Consider the following 24054-nt stretch of genomic DNA (forward strand, 5'->3'; position numbering starts at 1 on the left):
TAATGTTGAAACACTAACTTAAATGAGTGCACTCTGACCTCTTCACCTTTAGCGATTATTTCTTGTTATATGACGACGACTTAACTTATTCAGCAGCAATAAATCACCAGTCCACTGCTGAAAAGGATGTCTTGACATTGCGCTATCCCTTTTCTTGACCACCTGATTTGTCTCCACCTTTGCGTAATTTTGTCTTCCCAATACTGTGAACTTCCCCTTCACCCAAATCCACATGCATTTCTGCAATTACCATTTTACATTTAAAAGCTTTGTTGTATGTACATTCTACTTGTAAATCATGCTATAATCTCTACTTGGCGATTTCCATTCACCTGATCTAACTGTTTCCACAGCTTTACTGTAACTGTACTATACAAAACAACTGTTCTCTCTCAAGCATCTTACTTGTATCGATATTGTGGTGCTCCAGAAGATTATGAAGGCATGCCCTGAGAAGCCCAATTCCTATATGATATAAATTTAGAGAGTAATATTCTATAAGTGAGGCAGTGTGTAAAGCAAAGGAAATGTGTAATCTTTAGCATCTGATAAACCTAATTAAGGAGATAGACTTTATCACAACACATTGTCATTTTCCAACCATCACAGTAGGCATAAATTAAACCAAACACCCACCAGTTTATTTTTCTTGGCATTAAAAAATGCTTACAAGATGACAGCTGGACTACAAAAAGTTGAATGAATGTTATTATCATGATTGCAACTAAGTTATGAAACACACTTGGTGGAGGACTTTTCACTACTCAGCTTAAAAACTATGAAGTTAATGAGGATTACTCCACACAAATTCACTGAACGTCTATTACTCCATTTGCATCTTTAGTGAGCAATGGTTTCCTTCCACCAAATGTTACGGGGGAAAAAAATATAGATTTACCAAATAGCTCCACTGGAATTTCACACTCTTGTGGGATTCTTAGATATAAAATTTGGGAGACCCTCTTAAGGATAAAGTAACAGCTAGCTGAACAGTGAAACCACCATTTAGTGTGACCTGAGTGATCCATTAATGCTGTTTAAGTAGTTTCCAGCACACCTCCATACACTGTATTTCATCCAGTCAAATCAACAATAAATAGGGGTTTCGCTGTAACACTGTCAGATGTTTCATGTACAATGTTGATGCATGAAAACAACCGTGAATAATCCTAAGAAATAATGTTTACAGGGCATCAGCTTTTCCTATTTTGTCAACCAGTCTGGTGACCACTGCCACAATTTGTCTTTTCACCTCCAACAGAACACCTGGTATAAGTTTTGGACATTTATTTTTAAAAAAGACCACGGGCAATAAATAAGCTATAACTGGTAGAGCATATATTTTAAAATTTATCATGTTCACTGCAGGCTTAAGGGAATAACAGGTCAGCTTTATCTAATAATTTGACACCTTGAACTTGGCTGCAGTATACAATCTATACCATATTTCAGAACTATTACTGGGTGCTAAGTGTAATATTTCCAATAACCTCTATAGATATGGGTTTTAAATGACTTATGTAACTACAAATAGCTTGATCAATTTTAAGGAATATTACATATAACATAACTTATTACCACTCCAATGCAGCATTGTCTGCTAATGTCATAATGAGGTGATTGGCTGTTACCTGAATTTAACTTCCCCTTTTATACATCAACCTCTCAGCTGTAAACGCTGATGAAGAAATACTAACATACTGAAAACTGTCAAAATGTACTGTTACATGAATGATAGTGCAACAAAGAAATCACAGATGAAAAAGAAACACAGATCTGTAATAACACACTTTACTCCATGTTGGAAAATAACAGAATGTTTTCACTCACATGAACACTGCATTAATCTCATGGCATTCAGAACTATCTGTAATTAGATACACTAATGCAATATAAATGACAATGGAAGTTCCTTGATGGAATGTTATGTAAGGAACAGAAGAAACAACTCACACAACAGTTTATGAGCTAAGTCACTGACAGGCAGATAAATAAGACTATGTTACTAGCTTTTTTATATATCTGTCAACTACTTAGTGTCTCAACTATTCAATGGGTTTTATCTGTACTCCTTAAATTACTAATGCAATTTATGAGTATAGTGTTTTCTCCCTGGATGAAACAAATGATTCTGTTATGTAATTAACACTGAAAAATTTTAACTAGAAATTTTCAGTCATATGTGTATAAAAATAACTGCTTCAATTTTAGTATTATATTAAGCGTGATTTGCCTGAGCTAACAGTGTTGTCTTTCTTATCAGTGAACAGAAATAAAAGTTACGAAAACTGTTGAATACGTAGATTTTGTACTCCAAATCCATTACATCCAAAATTTCAATGGCAAAATTACCTTTGAAACATGGAAAAATGAATAATGTTTTGGAGTAATCTATCTGTACTTACCCAAACCACGCGCAGCAACATCTGTGGCAACCAAAATTGCTGCCTTCCCATTTCGAAATTCTGGAAAAAACACAATTACATTGAAATTTTATGTAGAATAAAAATTCTTGATAATTGCAATAAAAATGATTTCTGGGTGGTTGCAAAATATCATCAAATGAGATCTTCCTTCTAAAATATTATTGGTTTCCACTGTTCTAAATTTAACAGCAAAGTAAGAAAGGTTTGACTAATAGTCAATGCTAGTAATTTGTCTGTATGAGCTAATTACCTTAATTATCAAATGTTCAATTATGCTTCTCACATAACAGAAGTGGACAATACTGACAAACCCTGGGTGGCGCTGATAGAGAATGAAGAGATAGCTACTTACCAAATAGTGAAGACATGTCATTCACAGGCACCTTAATAAGTAGAACATGGCAATATAACTTAGAAAATTACATTCAGATTTCTTCTTTGGTCCAAATTACAGATCTTTTTTATTTGTATGTGTACTACTCAACACACACACAATGCAGCAAATAGTGAGCACTAGCAAAAGCAACAAACCCTGCAGATTAACACTTGCCAACTTTTGAGACAGTTTGCTAACTTCATACACACCCAGTCCCAAAACTGGTGTATTTAGAGAGTGGATTTTTACTCCAAGCTACACTTCAAAGAATAAAATTTTAGTTCAGCAAAATCAGAGGATCCAGGATTTCAAAATGACAGGCATACTGCACAAATGTGACTACAAATTACAATGTATCACACAACACAAAACTGCAAACTGGGTTCAATTTCCAATTATTCTTAAATAAAATGTTGTTGACCTTACCTGCTAATACATAATCTCTCTCCTGCTGTGATTTATCTCCATGAATACTTTTAGCTGGCCATCTAAATAAAGAAAAACAACAGTTAGCATAGGGTCTGTACAAAAATATGGATAATAAGTAGATATTTTGAAACAATGAAGTTGTCATCTAAACTAAATGACAGCATGATTATCAGTTAAACTGCCATTCTCATCCTGGCAACAGCCAATGGTAATAGTGCTCCTCAATATATTTTGTCCTACATGTTTTTGCAAAATTTCAGCACCTCGCCAATATCACTTGGAATATAACATTCTACACGCTAAAGGTGTGCATTCCATTTCATCTTACAATGATCCAAAGTTTATTACACATTTCAGAAGGTTTAATTCTAATGCTTACACAGAAGGCAAGGATCAAAGAACTTTTTGGGGTGAATGTCCTTTGCACATGATCATAACGAAAGGTGATGGTTACAACATAGCTACAACAATGTCAGTATATTATCAAAACTGAAGACTGGAAATGCTGAAAGTACCAAAATTGTGCAATGTCAAATTTTTCACAGAAACTGTTGTAAGAGCCAAGGTCAGTAACATGGAAAAGGTTGGTAGTACCACAAAGATTTCCTTTTAGTTAGTTCACGAAACATCTGATTGGCGTAAGAGGAATGGCAGTGGCACGGTGAAACTTCAAAAGGCAGGAACATTGTGCAAGGACTGTAGAAGACACACTCCAAGTTCTCGAGCTCATAAAAGAAGTTCAACAATGAAAATGTGAACCAAATCACAGAATGTGTCAATAGTTTCCTCAAACAACAAAAGGAAGTAAAGAATATTTCAGTCTTGATTTAAATGTAAGCCACACATACACTTCTTTTAGAGAAATATATGTGGCTTCTTCAGTTACTTACAAATATTATTCTACCATCTTCAAAAAATTCTACAGCAATGTTTCTTTCAGCAATCCAAGAAATGATGGGTGAACTATGTGATAAAGTGAGTATGCAGGCAAAAATAACATCTAATGAATTGCCAAGTCTACACTACAAACTTGTCACAAACACACCAGGACACCTCAGGACTTGATGAAAATCTACTTTACAAATTCACAGATGCCCTTAAGTGAGGCATGTACTGTGTCCATAGATTTGCAACAATTTATGTTTACACCTATACTGACACACATCAGCAAGTTTTACTCATGACAGCTCTCAAATCATAACTTGGGAATACATATCGATGCAGGAACATCATTGAAGTGCATGTGGCACGAAGGCCTAACTGGTCGAGGAGGTAATGAAGTGGTATCCTGTGTATTAAAGCTCATGGCTTCAGGATTAACTCACAAGAAGGAACTCATTTTGTAGTGTGACAACTAGAACAAAAATTGTTTGATGTTGATGGTTTTAATGTTGCTTGTTTCAGAAAGATATAATAAGTGTTGAAATCAAGTTTTTAGTGACTGGTCATAGCTACATGCCTTCTGATCGAGACTTTGGTACTACACGGAAAAGACAAAGAATGTTAAATGCACGATGGAAATGGGAATTTTATGAACAGAATGATGGTTTAGCTATGGGTTCCCCTGTCTTGCCTAATGCAGAAGACATCTTCATGGAGGCATTTGAAGAAACAGCGCACCATTACTCCAATTGCGGGCTACGTTATGTTGATGATGTGTTTTCATCTGGCCACATGGTGAGGAAAAACTACTGAAGTTCTACCAATGTCTCAATCAACAGCATAGTGAAATATAGTTTACAATTGAGATTAAAGAATGGGGTGCTGCCTTTCCTCGACATATAAGTTTACTGAAAGCCTGATGGTATACTTGGCTGCACAGTATACAGAAAAGCCACCAGCATGACCATGCCTCCTACCACCATCATACTACGCACAAGTCTGCCCTTCACACTTTAATCATGTGGGCCCACAGAATCAGTGATGACATACACCTGAAGGCAAAACTACGAAAGCTCAGATCCATTTTTGAAGCCGATGGTTGTGGCAAGAATATGATAGATAAAACTATAATGACAACAGTGAAGGCAACAGGGAACAGCAGAAGGAAGTACAGAACATATCCCTATTACCCCACTGAACGTGTGGGCAAAATTCTCCACGGCGCCGACATCAAGCCAATCTTCTGAAGCAATAACAAAATAAAAGATGTTTTAGGCTCAACGAAAGAGGGAATTGACAAGCTAACCTCCACAGGAGTCTATGAAATTGGTGTGCAATGTGGACTGGTCTATGTAGGCGAGACCAATCAGCACACAAATTGCAGAGCACGAAACGTTTGCCTATCTGGGACAACGCACCAGGTCAGCAGTGGCAGAACACCAGGACAAGTATGATAGTCACCAGCACTGTGTATAACTCATTGCCAGTGACATGGCAGTCTTGTGATACCCTTAGCAGTGCCAGTTGTGTTGGTAGTTACAGTGTAGCAGTCTACCATCTGAAGAATCTCTGTGCCAGTTCTTAAGCAAATGCCATGAAATGCTTCCTTCAATTTAGGAATCAAGTTGAAGTCACAGGGGCTAAGTTCAGAGATTGTGGTGGCTGGCACAGCATTTCCCAATGCTATTGATTGAACAAATCAATCACTGCTTTCACCATATGCACCGTAGCATTGTCATGCAAAATGGCAGGTAGGTCCTGCAAACAGTGTCCCTGCTTCTTTCACAAAGCTGTTCATTTGTGGAACATAACCTGTGACCAGATTAGAGAAACAAGAGGTGACACTATGTGCAGGACCAGCCTATAATTTTGCAGGATAATAATCGGGCGCAGGTTGTAATTGATTTGTTGGGTTATCATCCACCACACACCCCAGACGTTAATACCATGTCTCTTCAACTTAATTCCTAAATTGAAGGAAGCACGCCATGGCACTTGCTCCACAACTGTTAAGAGATTTTCCAGGCAATAGGCTGCTACACTTAACTATCAACAAAACTGACACTGCTGAGGATATCGTAAGACTTACACATTGCTGGCAATCGCTTATATACAATTCTGGTGACTACTTTGATAGACATTAAAACTTTGAAACATGTGCCTATTCCTTATAAGATGTAAATAAATAGTTGCCACTACGAATGTTTCAACCCTCCTAAAATAGTACCCACTGCATATGAAAATTTGCGATTAGATTGTTTCTCCTCACCTCATTTTATGTCATGAGTAAACTTTTGAACAGATGTAAATAGCATTGTAACGCATGTACATTGAAATTGTGCAACAATACACAAATTTTATTTGTATTTTCCACATAGTAGCTACTCTGGTGCACCTCCACAATCTGCCTGTGGCATTTTGCAGTCAGTCAAGTCAGTCAGTCAGTCAGTCAGTCAAGCTACAGTGGCCTCCATTAAATATCCTCTTATAATATTTTAATTCTGGGGAAATGTAAAGACACTGAAGCCTATATCATATTGAAACCATCATCTGTAGGTTGCAGCCATTTGTTTTCTAAAAACAGATGACAATTTGCCATGTGGTATTAGATGGTACTAATTATTTCACCTAAATGAATACGTTACCCATAACGAACAATGCTTCTTGTTATATCATCCACCTTCCTTTTAGTCTCTACAAATATTATGGTTTTGCTGTCTGGTTCAGCAGCTATTTCTGACAGCAACTTCATTAACCTGTGAACGAAAACAAAAAACATTGAAACACATAATAAAAATAAAAAATATTAACAGTACACTTATAACATCTGTACATACTTTGCTTCTTTCTCATGCTCCTGACATACATCAATAATCTGAAGGATATTGTGATTGGCAGATAATTGCAGAGAGCCAATATTTATCTGGATGTAGTCTGTTAAGAACTCTTCTGCCAGGTTACGAACTTCTTTTGGCCATGTTGCTGACCACATCAGGACTTGTCGGTCAGGCTTTTAACACAGAAAACAACACTTACTGTCATGAGAACATAAAACTAATTGTTTTCCATATGATAGATCACACACAACCTATACATTATGTGGTTAAATCTATTGTAACACTGAAAATAAGAATTACAAAATTCGTTTAAAATTACGTTTAGTTAGATAATGCTTGGAAGCAAGTTTGTGCCATGGACATACTTACCCTAATCTGCTCAATTATCTTCCGTATCTGTGGTTCAAAGCCCATATCAAGCATACGATCAGCTTCGTCCAAAACCAAATATGTGCAACGACGTAAATTCGTTGTACCTCTCTCCAGAAAGTCTATCAGACGTCCTGGTGTTGCAATCACTATTTCAACACCACGTTCCAAGTCCCTTGCCTAAAAGGTGAACGGGAATTGATTTAGAACTGATAAGACAACTCTAATTTTATCTAACTGACACTGGAAACACACAGTACAGTTGCCACAAACTATAGCTACTTAGTTGTTTCACACTTAGACGAAACATTTGAAACAGATACACATAAAAAGTGCAGTGAAACACTGAGGAAAGTTAACATATTTACAGCATTTACAGAGTACCTACATGTGCTCTCTCACAGCCATTAAAACTATCATTGTTCTTAGTGAGCGAATCATACACAGACCCTATATAGTTAAGACGAATTATGCCGGAAGAGTTTGAAGAAGCGTACTTTAACAAAATACAGTGTTATGACACACTATCTTGCAAAAAAACCCACTAATAAATTATTGCAGTAGTTTACTCAGTATGAGGTACTGAACCTCATGTAAAAATGAAATAGTAACAACAACAACAACAACAACAATATTAGATGCATTACTTTCACTGTTTCTGCTATCATACTGAACAACTGAATACTTTCATAGGACCAATACAGCACAAAGAAATTTTAATCTCAGCAAAACAAACACAGAATGCATAAACAAAGGCATAATTCCAGGCAAACTTAATACTGATCCAACCACAAGAAAATTATCAAGCTCAACAATGGTGAGCCTACATATTGCAAAATAAACTTACAAGAAAACCTTATAAGTGACTTACGCTGCAAATAGAAACATCTAAAAATGGAAGCAAAATGTCTACCGTGAGTGGTTTTCAAAACATTAGTGCTAATATGCAAGAGCGTATGTGGAAAGCTATATTATTGCCCTAAAGGTATGTAGACACAATGACTGTTTCATCGTGCACAATTGCATACACACCGAGTAACTGAGGAAGCACAAAAGTTTGTGGAAAGAACCCATGTACTTTTACGTCCACATGTTGCCACACTGCACACGCAGTCTGCTAAGGATCCCCTTCTTTGCTTGGAAGGGCTTGTGGTGCGTTTATTGAGATGAAAGGCAACAGAAAAACACACAAAAGCGACTGGAGGTAAAGATGTACCTAGATAAAGGTAAGACAAATTCGAAGTGACGACTTTTTGTTTGTGAATTTCAGGTCACTGAGATTTCAGATTTTCTGCTTGGGAACTTGCTGGAAATAACATTCCCCTAGCTAGTAGCTAGCAATTTATGTATCAGTTTCAACTATTTATTTCTGAAAAAGAAATACTTAAGGGAGGTTCTTAGTCATTATATGAAGGTTAATTTTCAATGCATAATTTGTGTTTTATTTTATAAAAAAGTATTTACACAACTTTAATCATGAAAGATTATATGCCAGACTATACAAATATGGAACTTCATAAAAAAAAAAGTGGTTGTGTTTTCCAATACATATTTTTGGCATCATCAATATCATTCATTTCTAACTCTAGCAGTTTGCTGAGAAGCTACACACACTTCATCTTTTCTTCAGATGTCAGTTCCACAATTGTTCTAATATGTCCCCAGTATTCTCTGTTTTCCTACTCTGAAGCTTACAGTACCTTATTCTTCACAGCAATAGGATCGGAAACTTGATCTAATACTTGACACATAGGGCATCCCATCTCAAATTCTTATTCAAATAATTTGTGGGTGCAGCATTCATGCAGCCTTTGTTGTTATCATTTTCGCCACGGACCTAATGGGTTCAGAAAGGATATGCTAAATACAATTGGGGTGGTGGCATGTTTGTTACTTTTAGAAGTAATTTATCTTTTAATGAAACTGAAGCAGATAGTTCCTGTGAGTTAGTATGGGAAGAGGTCATGTTTGGTAACCGGAATAAAATAATAATTGGCTCCTTTAACTGACCATCCAACTTGGATGAAACAATTTATAAAATTCGCTTGGCGCCTTCCTTAGAGACAATCTCCACTCCTTCCAAATTAACACTTAAGTGTAGACCAGATGTGGTTTGGATTCAAAGAAATAGTATTGACAGCAATTGAGAGACTTAAACCAAATAAATTAAGAAATGATGGAGCTGATCATCCACGGTGCACTAAACAGGTCACAACACTGTTCTAGAAACAATTAAAAAGGCAAGCCAAATTTAAACAAATGCAAAATCCCCAAGATTGGTGACCTTTTACAGAAGCTTGTAATTTCATGGACTTCAATGCAAGATGATTATAATAATTTACACAAAGAAACTTAAGTCTTGAAACCTGTCAAACTCCAAAGAGAGACTAGTCGTATATGAAGTGTGCCAGTGGTAAGACACAATCAATGCCTTCTCTGCACAACAACAATGGTATACTATAGACAACAGTACTGTCGAAGCAGAGTTACTACAGACAGCCCTCCAAAATTCCTTCACAAACGATGAAGTAAATATTCCAGAATTCGAATCAAGAACAGCTGGCAATGTAACTTAGTAGATATCCTTGGAGTGGTGAAGCAACTTAAATCACTTAATAAAATCAAGTCTTCTGGTCCAGACCATATTTCAACTAGGTTCCCTCCAGACTGTTGATGCAATAGCTCCATACTTGACAATCATATACAACTGCTCGCTTGACTAAAGATTTGTACCCAAAGACAGGAAAGTTGCACAAATCACACTAATATTCAAGACAATCCACTAAATTAGAGGCCCATACCAGTACAGCCGATACGCAGCACAATTTTGGAACATATTTTGTGTTCGGACATCATGATTACCTCAAAGAGAACCACGAAGTATTGAGTGCGGTTGACGGGGGATTTCAAACTGATTACGTATTCCTGGATTTCCATAAGGCTTTTGATACAGTTCCTCATAAGCATCTTGTAGTGAAATTTTAACAATATTCTGAGAAGGAAAGTTGCTACTCACCATATAGTGGAAATGTTGAGTTGCAGATAGGCACAACAAAAAGATTTTCACACTTGCAGCTTACGACAAATGGCCTTTACAAACGACACACACACACACACACACACACACACACACACACACACACACACACACAACACTCAGCTGTATGGTGAGTAGCGACTTTCCTTCTCAGAATATTGTTACATTCCATCCTGGATTTTTCACTGTAATGAAATTGAGTGTTTATGGAATATTGTGTCAGTTATCTGACTAGAGTCATGATTTCCTGTCAGAGAGATCACAAAGTTCGTAGTAATTGACGGAAAGTCATAGAGTAAAACAGAAGTGATTTCTTGCATTCCCTAAGGTAGTGTTATAGGCCCTCTACTGATCCTTATCTATATAAATGACTTAGGAGACAATCTGAGCAGCCGGTTTAGGTTGTCTCCAGATGATGCTGTCATTTATTGTCTAGTGAAGTCATTGGAAGATCAAAACAAACTGCAAAACAATTTAGAAAAGATATTATGTGTGTCGTGCAAAAACCGGCCATGAACCCTAAATAATGGGAAGTGTGAGGTCATCCACGAGTGCTGAAAGGAATCCGTTAAACTTCGGTTACACAGTAAACTAATCAAATCTAAAGGCCATAAGTTCAACTAAATACCTAGGAATAACTATTAGAAACAACTTAAACTGGAGAGAACACATTTTCTATGTGAGGGAGGCAAACCAAAGACTGCACTTTTATTAGCAGAACAATGACAAGAGGCAACAGATCTACTTAAGAGACTGCCTACACTACACTAGTCTGCCCTCTTTTGAAATACTACTCCGCAGTGAGAGATCCTTACCAAATAGTATTAACGGAGTCCATCGAGAAAACTGAAGGAAGAGCAACACGTTTTGCATTATGGAGAAATATGGGAGGGAAGAATACAAGATTTGGGACGGGCATCATCATAACAAAGGCGTTTCTGGTTTTTTTGATCAACTTTCTCCTCAAAATGTGAAAATATTTTGTTGGCACCGACATAAGTAGAAACAGTCAACATAATAAAATAAGGGAAATCGGAGTGTGCACAGAAAGATTTTTTTTTCCCCACGCGCTGTTAAGAGTGGAATAAGAGAGAATTATTATGAAGGTGGTGTGACGAACCCCCTGTCACGCACTTAAGCATGATTTGTGGAGTACCCAAGTAGATGTATGTGTACATCCATAAATTTAAGCAGTTTCCTTTGGAGTCAACAGACACACTTGACATCTCACTTGACTTCATCCCATTTCCTTCCTCTTGACATCTGATGTGACTCAACGAGTTTTAAGTGGCACAGAAGAAGATATGGTTTGCACCATGGATGGTGACGGAGTTAAGGGAATGTTTTTTGCCGCTGTGAAGAGAGTAGATGTGAGAGGAAATGTCAACACAACTTGCAACATTCAGCATCATTGCACAATGATACAACTACTGCTAGATTGTGGCAGCAATGAAAAAACAGAGCAGTCAACATGACATGTTCCTGACCGAGCCAATATGTGATGCAGGGGCCCAGCCGCCACCTTTCTTGTGTCACTTATAACTCAGTCTCATCTTTTGCAAGTATTTTCAATGTACTGTATTCAGTAACAACACTGATTGTAAATCTTTCAAATCCAAACCCCGAGTCTAGAAGAATATGCTCAGTTAGAATCAAAGAGACCCACTTGTATGAATATCAAGAGCTCAGATGGAAAACCAATCCAAAGCAAAGAAAGAAAGGCAGAAAGGTGGAAGGAATAAATAGAGGGTCTATACAAGGGCGATGTACTTGAAGACAATATTATGGAAATGGAAGAGGATGTAGAAGATGAAATGGGAGATATGATACTGCGTGAAGAGGCTGACAGAGCACTGAAGGACCTATGTCGAAACAAGGCCCCAGGAGTAGACAACATTCCATTAGAAATACTGAGAGCCTTGGGACAGCCAGGCCTAACAAAACTCTACCATCTGGTGAGCAAGATGTATGAGACAGGCGAAATACCCCAGACTTCACGAAGAATATAAAAATTCCAATCCCAAAGAAAGCAGGTGTTGACAGATATGAAAATTACCGAACTATCAGCTTAATAAGTCACGGCGGCAAAATACTAACGCGAATTGTTTACAGATGAATGGAAAAACTTGTAGAAGCTGACCTCAGGGAAGATCAGTTTGGATTCTGTAGAAATGTTGGAACATATGAGGCAATACTGACCCTACGACTTATCTTAGAAAATAGATTAACCCTTTCCACTCCAATGTTGAGTGCCACTCGACATCGCGAAATTTGTTTTCCGCTCCGATGTTGAGCCTCATTCGACACGACTTTTTGAAGTTCTCAGACGTATTTTGAGTCTACTAGGCATTATTGCTGCCATCTAGTGTTAACTCTGTGTCAAACAGTAGCAGCTGTGTTAAGTCAAAGATTGTAATTATTACGTTCAAGTCCACGCGCTCAAAATGGCTAGTTCTTCACGTACAGTCCTTTCTGAGGAAGAGATTTTAGATCTTTTAGAGCAATCTCTAAGTGAAAACAAGAGTGAAAATGACTGATTATGATAGTGATTCATTTCAAAACAATACGAGTGACAATGACGAAGAAAACAGTGACAATGTGCATGTTTCTAGTGATTCAGCAGAGGATTCGTGGCGAATGTGGAGCGACACTGACTTCACAGATTTTCCTTTTGACGAATCGAAGTGTGGTTTTATAACAGAAACTAGTTTTGTTCCATCATCGCCCGGCGGATTCTTTCAATTAATTTTTACAGATAACCTACTTCAACAAATAGCAGATGAAACGAATAGGTATGCTACATCAAAAATACGTAAAGTGACACCACTTCCACAACATTCTGCATGGCGGGACTGGAGAAATGTTACCATGAAAGAAATGAAACACTTCCATGGTGTGCTACTGAATATGGCATTACAAAAGTGTAACAACTTGCAGGACTTTTTTCAAGAGAATGGTTACAATCATCCAAACTTCTTTCCAGACTGTTTTAGTCGCCAACGATTTATGCAAATTTTCTGGGCACTTTCACGTTTCTAATCCGACGAGTGCTACACATGTCAACAGTCAGGTTCAGTCACGTCTGAGTAAAGTGACAAATGTACTGAATTATTTGTCAGGTAGGTTTCTCGAAATTTATCGACCATATCAGTATTTAGCTGCTGATGAATCTACAGTATCGTTCAAGGGTTGTGTATTATTCAAAATGTACAATCCTCAAAAACCAACAAAATGGGGACTCAAGAGTTTACGTAATTTCGGATTCATTGAATGGTTATATCTGCAGTTTGATACCCTATGTATACCCCAATTGTTGGCCAGTGGCCACATTGTTTCCACAAAGAGATCCACACAAATCTCTGCGGTGCACTGCCGCCCAGGCGGCGGCGATTTAAATACGAGCGCGCGGGGCCGCCCTGTGTCTGCCTTACAGAGTGCAAAGGTTTAAGGAAAGGCAAACCTACATTTCTAGCATTTGTAGACTTAGAGAAAGCTTTTGCAATGTTGACTGGGATACTCTTTCAAATTCTGAAGGAGGCAGGGGTAAAATACAGGGGGCGAAAGGCTATTTACAATTTGTACAGAAACGAGGTGGCAGTTATGAGTCGAGGGACATGAAAGGTAAGCAGTGGTTGGGGAAGGGTGTGAGACAGGGTTGTAGCCTCTTCCCCATGTTACTCAATCTGTATATTCAGCAAGCAGTAAAGAAAACAAAAGAAAAATTCAGAGTCGGTATTAAAATCCATGGAGGAGAAATAAAAACTTTGAGGTTTGCCGATGACCTTGTAATTCTGTCAGACACAGCAAAGGACTTGGAAGAGCAGTTGAACGGAATGGACAGTATCTTGAAAGGAGGATATAAGATGAACACCAACAAAAGACAAACAAGGATAATGGAATGTAGTCGAATTAAGTTGGGTGATGCTGAGGGAATTAGATTAGAAAATGAGTCACTTAAACTAGTAAAGGAGTTTTGCTATTTGGGGAGCAAAATAACTGATGATGGTCGAAGTAGAGAGGATATAAAACGTAGACTGGCAATGGCAAGGAAAGCCTTGCTGAAGAAGAGAAATTTGCTAACATTGAGTATGGATTTAAGTGTCAGGGAGTTGTTTCTGAATGTATGGAGTGTAGCCATGTATGGAAGTGAAATATGGACACTAAATAGTTTGGACAAGAAGAGAATAGAAGCTTTCGAAATGTGGTGCTACAGAAGAATGCTGAAGATTAGATGGGTAGATCACGTAACTAATGAAGAGGTATTGAATAGGATTGGGGAGAAGAGGAGTTTGTGGCACAACTTGACTAGAAGAAGCGATCAGTTGGTAGGACATGTTCTGAGGCATGAAGGGATCACCAATTTAGTGTTGGAGGGTAAAAATCTTAGAGGGAGACCAAGAGATGAATACACTAAGCAGATTCGGAAAGATGTAGGTTGGAGTAGGTACTGGGAGATGAAGAAGCTTGCACAGGATAGAGTAGCATGGAGAGTTGCATCAAACCAGACTCTGGACTGAGGACCACCACAACAACAACAGAATCAAAGAAATGTCTGATTTCTGGTAGTATGCTCTTATTAGTTGATGACTTGTAACGTCACCCATCAACCAGTGCAATGACACCACACTGAAGCTGGTTTTACTTGAGCTATTTACTGGTCAAAATCGGCTACTCTAAGTGCTCGCGCCTCTCGTACTTGTGTGTAAAACCATGACAAATGTGTCTACGACATCAATTATCTATAGATCATGCTGGAGTTCTAAATTTCCAAGTATGTCATATGCTGCGCACGTGCAGACAACGTACTATGGCAGCATCTGCTACCACTGGGAGCTATAACCAATCCTGACTGAGTTCATTCCTATTATAGAAATGCATTTTGTGATTTGTTGTCTTGTTAATGTTTATTCTTTTGTTTGCTTTGTTTTCGTGGTACACCGAAAAGTTACACAAGGTTCTGGTATTTTTTCCTACTAAAGTGCGCGTCATTTATGTTGGCGGCCAAGTTTAGGTTCGTTCTGCGCATCTCACGTCAAAAAATACAGTCAGCCAATGAACAGAGAACGACGTTGCCAGATGTCGACTGCAGAGCAGAGCACGGATGAGTGTCTTCAGTTTTGGAAACATTCAGTCAATAATAGAACAAAAGCAATGTCTTGATAGCAGACTGTTTTTTGAAAGTTTGGAAAAACCATTCTTTATACCAATTGCTTCATTTTCTATTAATTAATCCAAACAAGCAATAAGTCTCTTAATTCAGGCGATAGCAAGGAAAGGTGTTTGTATCAATTTCACGAACCGCTTTTTCGCAATAAAGAACAGCTGTAATTGTTTATTTCCTATTGTACTTCGACGAAGTGCGAGTAATTCATAGGCATACCAACAGTGTTTGTCAGAATTTTGCGTGACCTGTTAGACTCCTTTTGTAGAGACGTTGCAGGACGAGCTGCGCTAGCGTAACGGTTAAGGTGTTGGGTTAGTAAGCGTAATGTAAAGTGTTCAAACCTTGTGCGATACTAAATATTTTTTTTATTTTAAAACAATATCGAAGTGTATTACTTCATGAATTTTATTCGTTTGAATGCAATTTTTTGAAATTTCTAGTGCTTTGTCTCTTCATTAACCCTTTCGCTGCTGCAGTCACGTGCTCCCCGCATTCCGCGCTGTGCGCGATTTTGTCATCACTGCACTGCTCGCCTGTGCAGACACATGGTGTTCCCACTGCTTTGACACACTTATCATTCCATTTCACAAAAACTATTTGGCCCAAAAATTAGATTTTTACACATCTTCTTGACTGATACCTTCCCCCCATAAATGACTTAATTTTGTTTCGATGTTCAACCCAGTTATTGTGCAGCATTAAATGTAGTAAACCATTGCATGAAATTTTGAAGAGTTTGCAGAGGTAAAAGTCCATAGGGTATACTTTCCGTATGGTCGATTTTAGTTGCCACAATGTTGAGAATGAAATGTGAACAAGGTACCTAAATTTCATATAAAATTTACTGTATAACAATATCTCATTTAATTTAAGTACCACATAGGTGTTGTATGTAGTATTGAGAAATATTCCATCTTTCGCGACTGTAATAAAAGTTATTTACACCGGGCACGTTTGGCTTTATTTTAAAGCACTTCAGTCAGTCAAAGGAAGTGGGGGGAAGGTATCAGTCAAGAAGACGCGTAAAAATCTAATTTTTGGGCCAAATAGTTTTTGTGGAATCGAATGATAAGTGTGTCAAAGCAGTCGGAAACACCATGTGTCAGCACAGGCGAGCAGTGCAGTGACAAAATCGCGCACAGCGCGGAATGCGGGGAGCACGTCTCTGTAGCAGCGAAAGGGTTAATGCGACCGTGGTGGCTCTACTTCATAAACTGCGCGCTCCCCCCTAAGTGTAAGCTTGCGAACTATACTATACTATGGCGCTGTTTCTCTTGGCGCGTGCGTCGTGTGCAACTGGCAACGCAGCAATCTACCGCGTCTGGGCGGGCATGCGCGAGCCGCCAAGATAAAAGAATTCAACTATAGCATTCTCCTACAGGAGAGACAAAATAATTGAAAGCAAAAAGCATTTACGTTTTACATAGAAAGTGCCTATACTGTGCACAGCTAAGAATGTAAACAGATAAATGTTTTAATTAAAATTATTTCAACAGTAAAAAAATTAGAATTGCTGGATGAGAAAAATAATTTTTGATGTTACTTGGCATCTATAAAAAGTAAGATAAAAAGGATAAAAGGCACTATTTACTGAGCTCTACATAGTGCCCGATACGTTTGCAAGCACATATTTTCTCGAGCAATTAAATGTGTGTGTTCTGAAATGTTTGGATGACATTTCCCATTCTTGCAGTTCTCAGGAGTATGAACTATTTACCACAAGATGTTTGACTAGAACATGATTTCTGCCTCTGTCATTAATTAACTCTGTTATCATTGCTTTTTCCTACATTTTGTTACTGTATCAATTTTTCTACAAACAGGATAATCGCTTATAATCTCACTTTCACCATACACATGTCAAATTCCATAGCAGACAGGTTTCACAACACCTGCAATTTTGGCACTGACGTGTGATCAAAAATGACCACTCAAAACAGATGATTCTCAGTACAGAAATAAAACACCAGGAGTGCCACAGTAGGCACCTCTGTCCCGAGTAGTCAACTGAGACAAGAGTCCATTGTATAAATGGGGCTTTTAACACAAATTAAGCTCACCTGCTGGATACACAGGAGGTTACTGTGCTCACATCACTAGTGTGCAATATGTCATTGGCTAGAGGAGGAAAGAAACACTCCCATACCTTTCACTGCACTTCACAGTTTTCGGTTTAATTCTCCGTAGTCATCAATTTTTGCTTTTTTTCTGTGTGAGCACAAACAAAAGATCTTTCAAAAACACATGTTTTGATGTACCATTTGTGGCCACAGTATGTCGGAAAATAGCTTGCTTCCTTGTACTCAGATACTAATTTCAATATTTTGACAGGTTTTACTTACTGTTACAAATTCGTGATTTTTTTTAAGAAGTGATGAAATTCATTACCTCTAATTATTGCATAAGCATTGAATTCTATTTTTCAATTGCTCTCATTTATAGAGATTTTATACAATGTTTTTTAGAGGATTACAATTTTTAATTATATATGCAAAGCGTAATATATATTTGTTTCTGCTTGGGTTTGGAGAGTTAACATTTTCCTTGATTCTGCACTGCCTTTAATTTGGCATTTTTTTCAGCCTAGACTGCATGAAAATGTAAAATAGGGGTTTTAATTTATTACTAAGCAATGAGACAAAATTCATGCAACAAGAAAAATCTTTGCTGGGTCTGACAAAGTAATGAGCAGTGACTGGAGTTGCCCGACATGAGTAAAATCCTCAATGACTTCAACAGTGGCCCACATTTTACTCAAGTTATACGCGGAGTCACAGATAAAACTGTCGCTAGACAGTTCTCTTGCAACATGTGCAATGTGCGGTTTTAACAGCCATCTTTCATGTTTTGCTGGAGTATGAAGATATTAAATGACTAACCACTTCAGAATTGTAGACAGACTGATTAATGGTGGTAAATGGGATGCATACTTTTTGGATTAAAGATATATGGTCTTTTTCCTCTTCACAAACCATAATTTACCAGATTATATCAATGACACGAAGTCAAATTCTAGACCTTTGTAGTCTAGAACTTACATCACACACACAAAATGTTACAATACAGTCAGTTAACGTCTCAGACCTTTTACGTTCAAGGTTAATAGCAATAGTTAGTATCTTCAAATATTTATGAAATGTCACACAGGAGAGAGAGGGAGATTACTCTGCCTGACCATGAGAAACGTTTCAGTTATAACACACCTGTGGTCCTTTTGGCGCACCTCCGAAGATACAAGTGTTTCTTACAAGAGATGAAGCACCAAACTCTGAGGCAACCTGTTGTATCTGCTGTGCCAGTTCTCTTGTGGGAGCCAACACTAGTGCAATAGGGCCATCACCTCTTTGTAATCGTGGTTGATGATTGATATGGACAATTGCTGGGAAAATGTACTAAAAAGAAAAAAAGAATAAATTAGACACAAAGGGATGACTGAATCAGATTTACAAGTATTTATTTGATACTCGTTATTTACCGCTAGTGTCTTCCCAGAACCGGTTTGTGCTATTCCAACCATGTCTCTTCCACTAAGAGCAATGGGCCATCCTTGTGCTTGTATGGCAGTGGGTTCTTCAAAACCTTGCCGTCTATTGAGGAAAGATTAACAAAAAAAGGCAAATTTAATGTGTGTATTTCACTTCATATGCAAATACTTTAATTTTATTATATCAACATTAAAAATAACAAAAATCTTTTTTAACAGTAAACTGCTCTGCAAATCTCAAATAAATCAAAGTAGTTATAAGAACATCAGGCTGAATATACTGTAATTATGCAGGAAGTGTTACCTGAAGCTATTATATACAAGTATTACACATATTACGGTTAATTAACGTATGAAATTATTTTGCAACAGGTACGCACAAAAAGAATTTCAGTTCCAGATTTTTCACATTTCATTTCATTGCATGCACATTGCAAAGTCTATCCATCTGGTCAAGGTAAAACAAATTAAATGAAAGAGCAGCATTAATCATCACATACAGATCTTTTTAAAACTCATGATTCAAAATATTTACAGATGGAGTGAGAGTCGTAGAAGGGGAACACTCATGGTAATAACTTTTCAAACAATCTGACAATTATATGAAAACATGATTTTTAGATACTTGGAAAAGAAAACAGAGTTTATCCAAAGAAATTCGGAAAACAGTACAAGAAGCATTCTCCATTTGGGATTAGTGCAACATGTAATATCATTCAATGTCTTCTATTGTCATACTGAGGTTCCTTTATACCAACACGAAAACAAGGAACGTGCAACAGCAAACGAGATTTATCTCTGGTCAAATGGCATTTAGTCACGTTTGGTTCACATCTGCTTGTGTTCTGCGGCTATCAATCTTTCTGCAAACCATTGAAGACAGTTTGTGTCATCTCTATACTGGCCCTAGTATTACAAAAAACTTGTTTGTTATCTTCTCTGCTTTTGTTATTGTTGATTGGAGTTGCATGAGCAATGGAGTGGTCCAAAGAGAATGTACTGTTGGATGTAGGTATCGCACGTGTTTCTGGGAACCAACAGATTTGCAGCACAAAAGACAAAGGAAAAGAAATATGACTGGTAGAAAACTGCTGAAGCAATAGTCTCATTGGGGAATCGAGTGAATAAGCGCAAGTTCTGTAACTCTTCCTATTTAAAAGAAAAACAACAAATTTCCTTGAAAGTAAACAAGTGACAACAGGTGTCAGTTATGCTGATTAAAAATATGCGAAAAGACCTGACCATTCTCTTTATTACATTCATGGTATCTGCGATAACGTGACTGATGTTTCACTGTTATTACAGAAATTTTTGATGATAAATAAAAATTGTTTACCAGTGACCACATTATCCATCTTCTAGCATACATACAGCAGTTGTTATCAGGTACCCCATGTGAAAAGGTCACATTAATATTACACATTTCTGTTACCATATTTTGTTGAGATCACCACGTTATGTGTACACTTTTAACAAAATCCTCGAAGAGCTTCACATATGTCAACACAGACATCAAAAACTATCTGCCATATAGCAGCTACTGAAACACTCACCAGTCACCAACATAAACATCTCCACTTGTTAATAACCTTGTGTATTTTGCTTTTAAATTCCTTCCTCAACTGCAATGAGAAGCTAGTGAAGTGTCAACTGACACATGCTTAAGTTCTGGATAGTGGAAAGCAAAGCTGGTTCATATTCATTTATCAACCATTACAACTTGTCTATACCTTAAACTGTTATGATGTATGCACTGTAACTATAACTATCTCACCTAACTTCGTTCATAACATAATCTGGGAAATTTCCTTCTTCAAAAGTTAAAGCTGGATCTGGAACGGCATTTCCCTTCACAGTTATTTCCTTACTTGCACGGTACCGTGCAACTTCTTGAGGGCTTCTATAAAAAACAGAAGGAGAAAAAAGTGTCAACTTTTATATACACCCATGTACAAGCAACATAATGGACAACGACCAAAACCAACCTGTTTAACACATTTGGATGTGGTACATAAAAATCTTTCCTGAATGGCGGTAGTGCTGACATGTCCCATCGCGGCCGTCTTAATCTTTCACCAGGCTGCTTTCCTTTGAGACTGCTTGCTCCAAATCCCCCTCCACCACCACCACCACCAAATCCTCTTCCTCCTCCACCCCTCGGACCACGATCATTGGACCTTGGCCTGCCGCGATTCCTGCTTCGATCTCTGTACCTAATAAAATCAAAATAGAGGATCACATTTTTATATAGTATTAAGCTTCCAACAATACAATTCTAAAAAATAAGAGACTGGAATTATACTGATATATCATCATTTAAAGATATGTCTTCTTTAGGCATCGGCTTTTGGTACAGGCATCTTCAACAGTCATACAAGGTGCTGTATAACTAGCCACACACACTATAAGATTTCCACCACAGGCCAGAACCACAGCAATCTCTGACACTGACTCAGAACTGCCATGCATGCTCGACAGTTGCAACTGTGTCTCACATCAAACTCTGTTGTACAATGAAGCATTTTATAGGCATTTAAACAAGGATAAAGGAATGTAGTTGAATTAAATCGGGCGATGCTGAGAGAAGTGGAGAGGATATAAAACGTAGACTGGCAATGCCAAGGAAAGCCTTTCTGAAGAAGAGAAATTTGTTAACATCGAGTATGGATTTAAGTGTCAGGAAGTCGTTTCTGAAAGTATTCGTATGGAGTGTGGCCATGTATGGAAGTGAAACGTGGATGATAAATAATTTAGACAAGAGGAGAACAGAAGCTTTTGAAATGTGGTGCTATAGAGGAATGCTGAAGATTAGGTGGGTAGATTACATAACTAATGAGGAGATATTGAATAGAATTGGGGAGAAGAGAAATTTGTGGCACAACTTGACTAGAAGAAGGGATTGGTTGGTAGGACATGTTCTTGAGGCACCAAGAGATCACCAATTTAGTACTGGAGGGTAAATATCGTAGAGGGAGATCAAGAGATGAATACACTAAGCAGATTCACAAGGATGTAGGTTGCAGTAGTTACTCAGAGATGAAGCTTGCACAAGATAGCATGGAGACCTGAATCAAACCAGTCTCCGGACTGAAGTATGCAACAACATTTTATTGCAGAACATTTTCGCACTTGGAAAGTAGTTCATATCTTCGAGAGAAAATATGGACAACACTAGGAAGAAAACAGATTAGCCGGCTGGTTGAACTTTTGTAAAGTACAGTAATTCATAATACCCATAAAATAATGGACATAAAATTGTGGGAATAGTCAATAATAATAATCACAGCACAAGCAAAATTTTACTGGCACTCACTACAGTGTTGATTTATACAACTCCTCCCCAAACCTCCTTTCACACATTTTTTCAGGATACCTACATCTTTCTGGGATTATTTCTGGAATTACTGAAGGTACTTCAAATCTATCTTTGCTACTACAACAAAATGTGTACTTGTCACAAATGCATTTTGCTTTATTAAAATAAAAGTCTTTGGCAGTCTGTAATGAAACACTTTTACGATCTAGTTTGCTTACTGCATCCGAAAACTGTTTGTTAGAAAATATGATTATGTTACTCATGATATATTACATCAATTTTTGCTCACATCATGAATTGTCGTAGGCTTTCACTTACAAAAAAAAACCACCCTTGTTTGGCACTACTGTTAGTTTATATAACACTGGTCCATAGTTGGAATACTGTCTAGTAATGTTTGACCATCTCTTTGTGTGCTCTAACATTTACATTCTTGTTTGACTAATGTTCATGTATCATTTGCCACAAAAAAGGTATTTCGCAGTACAGTTGTACAAATTTTTCAATGTGGTCACTGGTCCAACTATTTTACTATACTTGTAGCAACTAAAACTTACTCTCACTTGAAAACCACTCATTTCTCTGGTTGCTGTGTAAAAATTTGCTTCTTTTGGCACAACAACCAAGTGTTTATACAATGTTACCTTCCTGACACCCTAATACAGTTGCAACTGTGATAGAACAGTTGATTAAATGAGGAAATGAGAACAAATCACAGGTCAAAAGCTTATAAAAAAGCAAATTCTTGGTATCAATATAAAAGTGTGCCTTTTTCACTGATCTTGTTGCAAAGCTATACTAATTCACATTTCACCAGTTATCGGTCAGCAGTTACTAGTATACCACAGTAGATAATGAAGTTCCGCCTGTTTACCATTGCAAAATACTTTCCTCTACATGCTATCATTTTGCAAGACCTCGTTTCAATATCTCAAACCATTTGAGAGATACGAGTGACAGCAATAGTATTTCAGTCTAGCCTTACTGCTGACACGGACAAACACGAGTGCACTCGTTAACATCTGTTTTCCTGAGACTGGAGATAAAAGATCACCTATCAAGCCTGAAGAAAAATTCAATACTTCAGTTACATTTCATATACAGCAACACACGGTCTAACATACACAAAATGCTTATTCATAGCCATCCCAATTTTTCATTGCAAACTTTTCGAATTTCACTGTGTTACTTACATGTGAACATCACAATAACTATGAGCATTTGTAAAATAATAGCTGCTTTATCATGATGCTGATATGTAAAGCATAACTGACAAAAAGATGTTACCAAATAGTTTCTCAGACTGCATGACAGCCAATGTGAGCACATTGTTCTGCCACAGTAGCACATCAGCTCACCAGCCCACCAAAAACTCACGCTGAACTAGGCCTGTCACTAAAATCTGCTCATGCATGGCCATCTAATGGATGAAGGTGTAGTAGTCCTTCAGAAGCCATCTTCACCTTGCAGGCTGTATCAACTTTGTTAACTTCATGTTTTAATATCACTGTATACTATATTTTATACTGCAAATAGAAAGGTGCTTAAGCAATTTACATGAACTGCTGGCACTTAATGTCATCACAGCAACCATAATTGCTAAATTAATAAATCAGTGAATAAGGCTAGAAGAGTGTCTCTGATTGTTAGCATCTCACTTAAGACAATCAACTGACATCTATTAGTTACAGTATGATACCCATAAAGGAATTACAGGCAAAGTTTGAACAAGTT

The 24054-nt window shown here is 37.5% G+C and overlaps 1 protein-coding gene across 1 annotated transcript in view; it reads right to left on the bottom strand.

Annotated features, from left to right (window-relative positions):
• LOC126473306 (uncharacterized) overlaps positions 1–24054 on the bottom strand; it is a 58698-nt gene that overhangs the window by 25780 nt on the left and 8864 nt on the right. Inside the window, exons 3-11 of the mRNA XM_050100281.1 lie at positions 20990–21217; positions 20779–20904; positions 18996–19107; positions 18724–18912; positions 7320–7499; positions 6951–7123; positions 6759–6869; positions 3229–3290; positions 2406–2465 (exon numbers count right to left, since the gene is read on the bottom strand). Of these exons, the coding sequence (XP_049956238.1) occupies positions 2406–2465; positions 3229–3290; positions 6759–6869; positions 6951–7123; positions 7320–7499; positions 18724–18912; positions 18996–19107; positions 20779–20904; positions 20990–21217 (1241 nt within the window). The remainder of the gene's footprint in view (positions 1–2405; positions 2466–3228; positions 3291–6758; positions 6870–6950; positions 7124–7319; positions 7500–18723; positions 18913–18995; positions 19108–20778; positions 20905–20989; positions 21218–24054) is intronic.

Source organism: Schistocerca serialis, chromosome 4, assembly GCF_023864345.2.
Source record: "Schistocerca serialis cubense isolate TAMUIC-IGC-003099 chromosome 4, iqSchSeri2.2, whole genome shotgun sequence".
Lineage (NCBI taxonomy): Eukaryota > Metazoa > Arthropoda > Insecta > Orthoptera > Acrididae > Schistocerca > Schistocerca serialis.